The sequence below is a fragment of the Staurois parvus genome, unplaced genomic scaffold (genome assembly GCF_062004578.1).
Source record: "Staurois parvus isolate SC_StPar_1 unplaced genomic scaffold, SC_StPar_1.0 ptg001847l, whole genome shotgun sequence".
In the NCBI taxonomy this organism is placed as follows: domain Eukaryota; kingdom Metazoa; phylum Chordata; class Amphibia; order Anura; family Ranidae; genus Staurois; species Staurois parvus.
The window spans coordinates 177501-190617 of record NW_028319643.1 but is presented as its reverse complement, the minus strand read 5'-3'; the positions used below and the strand labels follow the sequence as shown (position 1 = coordinate 190617).

The 13117-nt window shown below is 45.0% G+C and overlaps 1 protein-coding gene across 4 annotated transcripts in view; it reads right to left on the bottom strand.

Moving 5' to 3' along the window:
- ICA1 (islet cell autoantigen 1) overlaps positions 1–13117 on the bottom strand; it is a 122205-nt gene that overhangs the window by 85798 nt on the left and 23290 nt on the right. For all 4 annotated transcript variants that reach the window (XM_089664179.1, XM_089664178.1, XM_089664177.1 and 1 more), the window contains exons 2-3: positions 1950–1988; positions 1584–1755 (exon numbers count right to left, since the gene is read on the bottom strand). In XM_089664179.1, coding sequence (XP_089520305.1) covers positions 1584–1755; positions 1950–1966 — 189 coding nt within the window. In that variant the 5' untranslated portion in view covers positions 1967–1988. The remainder of the gene's footprint in view (positions 1–1583; positions 1756–1949; positions 1989–13117) is intronic.

Below are 13117 nucleotides of genomic sequence, written 5' to 3'. Positions count from 1 at the left end.
GGGTTTGGCCCCTTAGTTTCAGTGAAGGGAACTCCTAAGGTGTCAGCATACCAAGACATTTTGGACAATTTCAAGCTCCCAACTTTGTGGGAAGAGTTTAGGGATGGCCCCTTCCTGTTCCAACATGACTACACACCAGTGTAAAAAGCAAGGTCCATAAAAGACATGGATGAGAGGGTTGGAGGAACTTGACTGGCCTGCACCTCAACCTGATAGAACACCTTTGGGATGAATTAGAGTGGAGACTGCGAGCCAGGCCTTCTCCCCCGACATCAGTGCCTGACCTCACAAATGTGCTTCTGGAAGAATGGTCAAACCTTCCCATAGACACACACCTAAACCTTGTGGACGGCCTTCCCAGAAGTGTTGAAGCTGTTATAGCTGAAAAGGGCGGAGCCAACTCAATATTGAACCCTACAGACTAAGACTGGGATGCCGTTAAAGTTCATGTACGTGTAAAGGCAGGTGTCTTTTGACAATATAGTGTATCTTCCTTCCTTGACTCTCCTGCCACCTTGTGCACCTAATGAAGTGACAAACGTGGTAATTCTGGGTATGGGGAGCGTGCAACTCAATCCCCTACCTCCCGTGTGACAGTCCTGGTGCCTGGTGATTGGCTGCTCAGGCACATGAGGCAGGCAGAGAATCCTCATATCTGCATCAAGTCCCAGTTGCAACTTGAATTTTACATAGGGCTTCTTCCATTGATTTGTGTGTAGGATTTCTCCTCACTTCCTATCTCAGGGCCAGTTGTCACCAAGGCAGGAAGTGAATGGAAATCTTGCCAATACAGATAATGACAGCAATAACCACCCCCCCCCTTTTTATTTTGTTAGTAACAGCTCTACAGAATCTTTTTGGGGGACAACCTCAACACATGTTCCACTGCAATATCTCCAGAAACAAGAAGGAAAGAAAAACCTCTCCTCACTCTATGTACCACTGTGTTAGAGTGAATTACTCTGGATACTTTAGTGCTCTTTCCCCAAAACACAAGTGGCCTAATGACCTGTCAACCAAATTATACATGTGTGTGTGCTGCCAGGCCCATTAGATCCCTGGTGCCCCACCAATGGCCCAAGGACCACATGCAGCCCTTTAGTAGAAGGTGTGCAGCCCTGGGACCATGGCAGTCTGTAGTGGTAAGATTGATTAGGGAAACAGCATTGATCTCTACTAGCCTCATACATCATGTTCCCAGTTTCATATTGTCTTCTGTAGGATATCCCCAGCCAAAAATGTATCCTGTCCGCACTCTCTGACCCAACTTTCCTCCATTAGGTCTGCAGTTTCTGACAGTCCTCTTAAGTATTACATACATTCAACATTATATGCGTCCCTTTGGCGATGTCAGGGGGGCATTTGGGACCCCTTTTAGCTCATAAGTTAGCAACCATTGCATTAAATAGTAAACTCCCCTAGTGTAGAGGTCAATATGAATGGCTCTAAGGCCTTCATAAGGTGTTGTGGTGCTTCTCCAATGAACAAAACCAATAAATATGTTATTCTATTTCCTCTTAGAATTTCTGTGGATAGGGTTTTTAAAATAAATTTTGTGTAATTTTTTGCTGATGAAAACAAACCTCCAGTTTGGCATCTAGGTCAGAGTCTGAGGCCACCACATGTTCATCTTCCTTCTTGCCGGTCACCTTGATGAGGGTCTGTTTGGTCTTCCAGTATTTCTGCTGCATCTTATTGACCACGGACTTATCCTGACCCTGTGCATATCGGTCATAAAACTCTCTGGAGTACTGGCTGGAGGAGAATTTAACAAGGAAATTAGATTAATACATAATATGAGAGAGAGAGAGGAGAGAGAAGAAAGAGAGAGAACACGCAAAAAAGTGCAATCAAGAAAGGGTGCACAAATTAGTGCAAGCAAGAGAGAGATGTTAATTTAAAATGATCATATACATGAATACATCATAGTATGCTTTACATTGACTTACTAATTATGGCCGTCCATCTTTCACCCCCTCTTCAGTGACCTATTAAGAGAAATGGAGAACCATCAGTTTCTACAGCATGATTCCCCCTCTTCCCCTTTTGCATGGACTTTTAAGGCCACTTCCCTCTCTGATCCCCCCCCCAGAAGTCCTCTCTGTGTGTCCATACACAGCCTACCCTTGGCTTGATGTACAGACTTGCATTAGGCTGTATAGGCAACCAGCAACGGTTAGCAGTGCAACTGTCAAAAACTCTAAGGCTCGGTTCACACTGCTGCCACTTGGGATCCGACTTGTGAGACCCTGTAACGGAACCGGCCCCCGACTGCACTAGGGTATTTCCGTTAGACCCCCGCTTCCCTGTCCGACCACAGATCCACGGACACCACTGCTGGCCATACAAGACGAGACAGCGCCTTACTCCTATTAAAACAGGAAATGGACTGCTTTATTTTAACATAGATACAAGATAAATACACAGGGCGAGGAAATACACCCAGTAACAGGAAACACATCAGCAGGCCGTCCCATCAGGGGGAAGGGCTGCCGGAAACACCCCCCACCAAGCCAGTACAAACACATATGTCCCATAATCCTTTGCTCCCAAGCAAGACACACAATAGAACAATGGGATACACAAAGTGGTAGTAGACAATACACAAACCCATACATCCCAGAATAGTTTGTTCCCAAGCAGGACACACAATAGAACAATGGGACCACGTGGCAGTAAACAATGAACAACCCCCACACCTATACATGTCTATACAATATCAGGACAGATCACCCTGTACCCCTAACAGGCACAGGGTGACTTACACATAATAGGAATATGGGGAGCTGAGACAGGGGTCTCCCCACCTCTCCAAAGGGGGCTGTGTTCCATGGGCCCCCCACCCAAAATCACTCCTGTCATAGACCCCAAGTCATATAACATGTGAAATCCTATGCTAGTCAATGAGAGAGCTGTCCTAATTAGCAGTACTGAAGTTGCTCCGTCTTTAGAAAGGGTTCCTGTACTACTTCAAGGTGACTTCTATCCGACTTGTGCCCATAGACTATAATGAAAGTCACCTCCAAGTCAGATGGTCATCTATGTTGATGTGATTTGGATCCAACATTACAGGAAGATTACCCAGGCGAAGTCTCATGACATGAAAGCCACACATCAAGTTGCATCTACAGTTGCAAGAAAAAGTATGTGAACCCCTTGGGATTACATGTAGTTTTGCATGAATTGGGCATAAAATGTGCTCTGAACGTCATCTAAGTCACAACAATAGAAGAACACAGTCTGCTGAACATAATACTACACAAAAACATTAGATGTTGCCATGGTTTAATTGCACATAACATGTAAACATTCACAGTGCAGGGAGGAAAAAGTATGTGAGGTCCTAGCTTAATGACTTCTCCCAGAGCTAATTGGAGCCAGGAGTGAGCCAACCTTGACTCCAATCAATGTGATGATATTGGATGTGTTGCTGACAGCTGTCTTGCCCTTAAAAAACACACACCTGTTTTGGGTTTACTGGTTTCAAGAAGCACTGTCTGATGTGAACCATGCCTCGCAGAAAAGAGCTCTCAGAAGACCTACGATCAAGAATTGTTGACTTGCATGAAGCTGGAAAGGGTTGCAAAAGTATCTCCAAAAGCCTTGATGTTCATGTGTCCACGGTAAGACAGACTGTCTACAAATGGAGAAAGTTTAGCACTGTTGCTACTCTCCCTAGGCGTGGTCGTCCTCTAAAAATGACTGCAAGTGCACAGCGCAGAATGCTGCATGAGGTAAAGAAGAATCCCAGAGTGTCAGCTAAAGTCCTACAGAAATCTCTGGCACATGCTAACATTTTTGTTGACACATCTACAATAAGGAAAACATTAAACAAGAATGGAGTACATGGGAGGACACCACGGAGGAAGCCATTGCTGTCCAAAAAGCATATTGCAGCACGTTTGAAGTTTGCAAAAGAGCACCTGGATGTTCCACAGCACTACTGGCAAAATATACTGTGGACAGATGAAACCAAGATTGAGCTGTTTGGGAAGAACACACAACACTATGTGTGGAGAAAAAAAGGCACAGCACACCAACATCAAAACCTCATCCCCACTGTAAAACATGGAGGAGGGAGCATCATGGTTTGGGGCTGCTTTGCTGCCTCAGGGCCTGGACGGATTGCTGTCATTGATGGGAAAATGAATTCCAGAGTTTATCAAGACATTTTGCAGGAAAACGTACGACCGTCTGTCCGCCAACTGAAGCTCAGCAGAGGATGGGTGATGCAACAGGACAATGACCCAAAGCTTACAAGTAATTCAACAAAACAATGGCTGCAACAGCACAGAATATGCCTTCTGGAGTGGCCCAGTCAGAGTCCTGACCTCAACCCGATTGAAATGCTGTGGCATGACCTTAAGAGAGCGATTCACACCAGACATCCCAAGAATATTGCTACACTGAAACAGTTTTGTGAAGAGGAGTGGTCCAAAATGACTCCAGATTGTTGTGCAGGTCTGATCTGCAACTACAGGAAACGTTTGGTTGAGGTTATTGCTGCCAAAGGAGGGTCAACCAGTTATTAAGTCCAAAGGTTCACATACTTTTTCCTCCCTGCACTGTGAATGTTTACATGTTATGTGCAATTAAACCATGGCAACATCTAATGTTTGTGTAGTATTATGTTCAGCAGACTGTGTTCTTCTATTGTTGTGATTTAGATGACGTTCAGAGCACATTTTATGCCCAATTCATGCAAAACTCCATGTAATCCCAAGGGGTTCACATACTTTTTCTTGCAACTGTAAGTCATACTCAAGTTGCATCAAGTTGCCAGCAAATCACCAGGACGTCGCCTGGCAATGGCGCACTGGAAGTCAAGTGACTTTCAAGTCGCAGTAATGTGAACCGAGCCTAACTCTAATAACCATACCATCACAAGACCACCTAGAAACTAAGCACATGCTATAGAAAGAACTGCATCTATACTTTCCTTACCTTTCCAGAATTCATTATCTTAAAAATTCATGACCATTTCCTGCCAACTACATGTATTTTACACTTTCAGATAGGCCAGACAATGTAGTTCTTCCTGCGGCTCATATGTTATCTAATGATATATGAGCCATCCAGAAGATCCATGTGGATTCCATCTGCAAGTGTTGTCATGTAGCACTACCCCCCTTAAGAGTTGCTGAGTTTTTAGGTCCCCCTATAGTCCTGCACAGCCAGGAAACATGCAATTTCTTCAACACGACACTGACTTACCCCTCCCAGGCTCTCCCATATTTAAGGGCTGCCCTGACGCCATGCCAAGTCTCCTGTTCGAGGATTGGTCAGAGTCCCCTGAGTACCTGTTATGATCCGCCAGGTGGTGCCTCTGGCAGCCCACTTGACAGACCTACCCAGAGCGTGGAGTCTAATTCCCAGTCTGTGCTTTCACCAGGGCCCCTGATGGTGGGGATGGACTTGAAACAGACCAGGACCAGGTCACGACCTCTGAGCAGGCCCACCAGTGGCAGAGGGAACCTCCGGGGATGTATAGGTACCGGGAGAGCCAGATGTGAGGAGGCCGGCAGGACCTAGCAGGATGGATCACGAGCAGTGGTCCCGTGGGGTAGGCGAGGTACAGAATCGGCAGGCGGAGAATCGGCAGGTCACACGCAGGGTCAGCAGGATAAGTCAGTCCGTAGATAGGTCAAACAAGCCGGGAGTCAGGAGGGGAGAAGGCAGAGTAGTCAGGACAATCCGGGTCAAATACAGGAGAAGGCAGCGTAGTCAGGACAATCCGGGTTAATCACAGGAGAAGGCAGCGTAATCAGGGTCAATCAGGGTCAATAACTCAGGTACAGGACTCAGGAACACAGATAGACCTTGCGGCGAAAGTGACAGTGCAGGGCATCTTTAAATATTGCGCCCTGCACTGTCATTGGCCGTCCAGGACACGCCCCCGGGCTGTCATTGGCCGCCCGAGGCGCGCCCGTGGCGCGCCCGTGGCTCCTACTACGCATGCGCGGCGTCCTGTCATCTGCGGCTCGCCGGGACCTGGTGCTTGTGTCCCGGCGTGAGCCGTCGCCAGTGCGCGTGCGCCGGCCGACAGGTCACCGCGCTTCCTGACAGTACCCGAGTATGCAGATCAGCCCCTCCTCACCCCCACCCACTGCTTTCTAGAAACTTCTTAAGCTTCTAGAGCAGGGGGGTCTATCAGGGAACTGACCTGTAAAGCCCTCAGTCCTGATCCAGAGTAACCTGGTTGAATCATTCCAGGCAGACTCATACCAGGCTGCTACCCAGCCTCTATCTAAAAAAACCTAGCTAGCTCCCCGACTAATTAGAGGGGCGCTACAGTATACCTGCAATGCAGTACTGGATGGAAAGAAGCAAATGCCACAGCTTTAAGACAAGGGTCACCGGAAAGCTAAATGTGTGTGATTTACCCCTTTCGATTTAAAGTGGGAATCCTTTGATGTATGTAGCACTACCCCGGATGGGGCTGCTGGTAATAGCTGGCTCTTCCCTAATAGTACAGAGGCTGCCCATTGCCACAAGCACCAGTCCATGCACTCCAGCTCCAATCACTCCGGTAGTCTAGAGGATGTCTTTTTGAAATGTATTGCTTGAGGAACTTTAAGCAGGAGAGGTTAGGGAATGTGATAATCCAAAATGTTGGTGCAATAATAAGACAACACTCTTCTTTAGGCCAACATACACAAGTACCACTGGGGACACAGGGGAATGGTCAGTATTCTGTGGCTCTTTGAGAGTCATCTCAGTCCATAGCTACCTTTGGCACTTACATCCCAAAAGCACACAGTCACCAGGGATCACAATTTACGGTCAGTGCTCAGGTCCCCAGGACAGCTACACATCTTTCAGCTTCCTCTGAACACAGTCCTGTGAGGGAGACATTCCGTATCCAGACCAGATCCTTATGGTAAAGTCCCACAGCCAGCTGTTTAGAAGACCATTCCACACTCCCAGCTCTGCCACAGTTGAGACCTTTGTGACGAACGCAAGATCGCTGCCACCAATATGTGACGATCCCACGATCGCTGTCACCAATATGTGACGAACGCGGCGTCAGACCCCTGACCTTCTCCCCAAACTCGTGACCGAAGGACTGGCCAATCTGAAACCGCGATGTCACGTGCGTAACAATGTCACACCCAGCTGCACCCTGCACAACGATTTTCCAGCTAATTGGACCACAATCTATGTAACGGCAGCCTGAGCGATTGTTACTGGGTCAGTTTAATTACGCAATTAACCCTTCACACTGCCACCACCTCCTTTTTGTACAGAGAAAGAGGAAACTGGGCAATATCAGCTATAACACTATAATGGTTGAGATAATCGTCTGTATAACATGGTCACCGCAGGCCGGTTATACCGAGGGTTAAACAAACACAGTAGCACTCTTTTTAGAGGCAGGAATTTGTCAATTGCAATAAAGAGCTACAGAAACAGTTCAACACTTTTAGAAGGAAAGATTTATTACTAAAAGGTCAAACGGGTGCAATAAAAATATTTACATAAAAAAGATGTAACCAATATATGTATAAATATACAGAGAACAACAGCACAGCAAAGAGGTAACAGAAAGGAGGTTAAAGGGTAAAGTACTTGCCAATCAGCCTTGGGTTTGCAGATCAAGTTTCAGAGCGAAAGGGTACGGGTCTCCCCAGGTGGTTCTGATGTTAATCGGGAGACTTCTTCAACTTAACTTTCTTAGGCCTGACAACCCAATTTGTAGTTCCCCAGCAGGGGGTGTCTCTGAAGTCAAGGACCAATGCCCCATTTAGGGAGGGATCGTCTGGGCGTAGGCCTAAACTAGAGCCAAAATCTCTTATAATTCATACTTTGGGTCATAACTTTCCATATGCATAAGTGACACTCCGCCCGTGGGTAGATTATTATGCAGACATGTCTGAGGATTGATTAGATATGGAATATGAAATTCTACACTGAATGGTTCACTATGTATTCCAACCACGGAGAGTGACACATTAAACTGTTTGCCTCCTCTTGGCCAATTTGACGATATGCCCGGTTTTTATTCAAGTCTCTCATAATCCAAGATATGAGACATAGGGGAAAAATGGATTTTTAAAAAGGTTATCTGGTCTTGCTTTGTTGGAATGTTTTTTGAACTCCTGGGAAGGCTGTGTTATCTTTTTACGAGGTGTTAAATTGCACAGGTTCTTTGGACAGCGAGGCCCCAGCTCCCTTGGGGATTTTATAGCTCCTAGCCCCCTGCTGGGCTCTGGCCTCCTGTGACACTCCTAACACACACACACACACACACACACACACTGTGAATTAACAGAGAAGGAAGGGGGAGAACGAGGGGGAAATATGTTTGTCAGGATGGTTAACCCCTTTGCCAAGATGGAGGTTGAAGCCAAAATGGTTGAACCGCGTCCATCTCTGGGTGTACGCCTGCCACAACCTTACAGAAGAGCTACACAGTCCACAGGCTGCCTCAAAGGGTTTCAGAGCTCTTCCTGCCTCATCTGGAATATGCAGTTCAGTTTTGGGCATGAATTCACAAAGAGAACATTGGGGAACTGGAGAAGGTGCAGATAAGAACTAAATTGATAGGAGGCATGGAGGAGCTCAGCTTTGAGGAAAGATTAGAGGAACTGAATTTCTTCTCTCTTGAGAAGAGGAGATTAAGGGGGGATATGATCAACATGTATAAATACATAAGTGGTCCATATAATGAACTAGAGTTAGAGTAGAGTTATTCACCTTATAGTCATCACAGAGGACGAGAAGGCACAATTTACATCTGGAGGAAATGAGATTTCATCTCCAAATAGGGAAAGGTTTCTTAACAGTAAGAGCTGTAAGAATATAGAATAGACTCCCTCAAGAGCTGGTTCTGGCCAGCTCAGTGGATTGCTTTAAAAAAGGCCTGGATTCTTTCTTGGATACACAGAATATAACTGGATACTAACAACTATAGGTAAAGTTGATCCAGGGAATATCCAATTGCCTCTCAGGGGATTAGGAAGGAATTTATTCCCCTGCAGGAGCATATTGGTTCATGCTTTGGGGTTTTTTGCCTTCCTCTGGATCAGCTGTGGGTATAGGATTATAAAAAATTTTTTCTGGTTGAACTAGATGTAACTATATAACTATGCCGAGGAAAGAACAATCTCTACAAGGCCCCAGAGTATTTATCAATTCCCCAGCCAACTTCTGGACACCCCCTTTCAGGGATTGGCTAGAGCATGATAAATATTCAGACAGGTAATTTGATGCGGGCGGGCACCGACTTCAGTACAAGTGAGTTGCTCCGCTTGTGTACTGAAGTCGGTACCTGGCAGGGTCAGAGGCCCCTCCCCTCTCCATTGTTTAGGGTGAACTGCTGGCCAGAGGGAAATGTCAGGCAGTACAGAGCTGCCAATCAGACGCTTCCTACCCACTCCACTGTATAGCGGACACCACAGAGCTGCCAATCAGAAGCCACTCTCCTGTCCACTGCTTAGTGAACTGCTGGCCAGAGGTGTAGGGGGAGATGTCGAGTCTTGCTGCCCAGCCACAGTGGTGGAATGCCATGGGCCTGGTCGTAATTGTGACCTTTGCGACCCTGGTAGTTCTGCCACCGCCCCAGCTCCCATTATTAAAAAGACCATTCTTAGACGCAGCCATCTCTTCTTATCCTACTACAGCAGAGTATTAAACTAGTTAGCAAAGCCCTGGAGCCACACACCACTTCCAAAGGGTAAAATCTATTTTATTGTTCAGTGCATGCACAGACACTCCACCCAGAATCCTCCCTTTGCTGGAACTTAATCATACAGCAAAACCAAAAATGTACAATAATGACCACACGGCACATTTTCTGAGTTTTTTCCCCCCATATTGATACAAATTGCACCCTGGTCTAGGTGGCATTAGAGACATGGGATTGATAATGATGAATAAATTAAGGACATATATAAACATCTCTGTGTGTATTGTTTGTCTTCTGGATAGCTGAGTCATCAGGCAATGGTAGTGGCAAATACCTGAAAGTTCTTTATAAAGAATCTTGCTTGTTCACAACTGGAAAAACTGGTTTTCTAGTCCAAGAAAGAAAAAAAAAATCAGAGCTGGTGTAAAATGAGTCTGAAGGTTCCTGAATTATTGTTGTCTACATGACCAGCCAGCCGAAATGAAGTTTTCTGTGTCTGTAACCTTCATGGACATGAGTGAAGGACACCCACCTTGGATGTCCATTACCACAATCTTGCTTAGGCATCTCTTAGGCTGGCCATACATGATTAGATTTGATCATTCATATGGAAATGCTTAACAGACTTCCATCAGAACATTCTTTCTTTCCATCATGGAGTCAACTAATTTTATTCAAAAACCCTAAACTTTCCTCCAATCCCAGACTTATTACCCACAGGAAGGTTTTACACCTTAGATGACCATTTATTGCTATTAAGCACTTCACTACTTTAACTGGTAATTTTTCAGTCATCCAACATTGTACCCAAATGACATTTATATAATTTTTTTCACACAAATAGAGCTTTCTTTTGGTATTTGATCACCACTGGGTTTTATATTTTTTTTATTATATAAATGAAAAAAGAATGAACATTTTAAAAAAAATATTTTTTTACTTTCTGGTAGAAACCTATCCAATTTAAAAAAAAAAAAATTTCTTCAGAAATTTAGGCCAAAATGCTATGTCTTTGGTAAAAAAAATCCCAGTAAGTGTATATTGATTGGTTTGTGTGAAATTTATAGCATCTACAAACTATGGTATAGATACTGGAATTGTTATTCATTTTTTTACACTAGTAATAGCGGTGATCAGCGACTTATAATGAGATTGCGATAGTGTGGCGGGCAATCTAACACTAACTGACACAGGGTGGCAACTGGCTAACATTGACATCACCAGTGATGATATTGTTGCTAGAGTGTATTCTGTTCTCCGGGGGATCCTTTCTGGAAAGGATCTGTTGTCGCTGGGGGTGTATTTTGTTCTGGGTGGGGGCTAATGTTGCTGGTAAGGATCTATTGTTGCTGGGGGTCCATTATCATTAACCAATTCCATACAAATTACTTAACACCACAAACTGATACTTGGCTCTGTATTCTCTAAAAGGAGAAGTACTAGGAGGTAGATAGTATGCAGAGACAAGGGATGGTGCTCAGAGGTTGGTTGGAGCAGAGACAAGGGGAGACTCAGGGGAGGGGGGAGTACTTGCACCCATTTTTTGGGGAAAAAAAGCCCTGCAATTTTCACATTTCAGAAACCGTTGCACTAATATCATGTGACATAAAAATTTGGAACACAACTATTTCATCCTCAAAAGGTGTCGGCTTTCAGAAAATATATGTCTTTGGGGTTTTAACTAATCTTCATGCCTAAAATATCTTTTTGTTAAATGTTTGTCAAAAAAAAAAGCGAAATGGGGAGAGCAGTGAAAGGGTTAAAGAATGACCTCCGTTCTGTTTACCAGCATAATTTGGGGAAGACATTTCCTAAGAACGAGCATTTGTTCTAAGCTCCACCTTTCAACTGTCGAAAACCCCAATTTGCTGGTCTGTGGAATACATCGGTTTGCATATTGCCAGTGTAAGCGGTCTATGAAATGGTCAGGAAGGACAAACTACCGCAGGGAGAGCCGGAGATTCTGATCACTGCAGTTTACCTGGACGGATCCCAGGATTTAATCGGTAGAAGTTTACTATAGATATAGAGTGACCGCCGCACCCGAAATCCAAGGACTGCTGTTTCAATAAAAGAAAAACAAGTTTGCCGTCTGTAATCTCTTAATGCCGGTATTCATTCCCTACAGATGGACAATCCAAATCGTAATTTTATATCTGAAATGTCCCGGCCGTTAGCTGATGTTTAACCACTTCAATACCGGGCACCGTCACCCCCTTCCTGCCCTGGGCAATTGTCGCACTTTGAATGACAATTGCGTGGTCATGCAACACTGTACCCATATGACATTTTTATCATTTTAGTTCACTCAAATAGAACTTTTTTGGTGGTATTTAATCACCACTGGGCGTTTTATTTTTTTCTTTGTTTCTATTATAAAATTTTGCAAACAGTTAATTTTTATCCTTCACTGATGTGTGTTGATGAGGCTACACAGATAGGCAACACTGATGGGCACTGATAGGCTGCAATGATGGGCACTAATAGCCAGCACTGAAGGGCACTGATAGACAAAACTGATCGGCAGCACTGATGGGCACTGAAGAGCACTGATGATGCTACACTGATAGGCAGCACTGAAGGGCACTGACAGGCTGCACTGAAGGGCACTGATGATGCTGCACTGATGGGCACCAATAGGCAGTACTGAAGGACACTGATAGGCGGCACTGATTGGCAGCATTGATGGACACTTTTGGGGCTCCACTGATTATCAGTGTAGATGGCTCTTTTCACAGTTGCCAGTTATCGGCAGTACTTTCTCCATGCTGTGACAGTGTGACGAAAGTGCTGCCGATAACGGTCAAGTGTATTTACATGGTTATTGGACACAGCTGATCATGTGGTAAAAGGCAGCTGTGATTGGCCCTTTACCAAGTCATGTGATCAGGTGCGCGCTGCTGAAGGCAGGGGCATGTTCTGGGAGGATGCCATATGACACCCTCCCAGAACTGGATGACCGTGCTGCAGGCTATAGCAGGTCAAGAAGTGGTTAATACAATGGCACTGAGGGGTTTACTGCCATAGTCCAGAGTAGCCTGTACCCTTGTGAACAAAGTATTTTGGTTTAGAAGGTGATAACAAGATACAATTGAATTGCCCATTAAAATATAGAATACCAAAACAAGTTTTTGCTGCAATATTTAGTTTCCCCCTGCAGTACTTTTTTCTACCTTTAAATGTCCTTAGTTTGATGACCAGTATCATTCAACCCATTTCCTCTGGAGCCCAGGTCATCCTAAACCCACCCTCAAGCTGTAATTGGTCAGTGAAAGTGGAAGCAGCACTATGAGGAACTAATTTATCTGCCACTCTGCTCTCTCCTCCTATCAATATTCTCCTTGTCAACACATGAACTGATTGGCTGCTGGTACCTGGTATCAGCCTCTTCAAAACCTTTCCAGTCAGGTCTTGTGCCTCCAATACACGCAGATGAATGTGGAAGGACTCTAGGTGTCCATGAATTTCCAAGATGGCGGTTCGCAAACT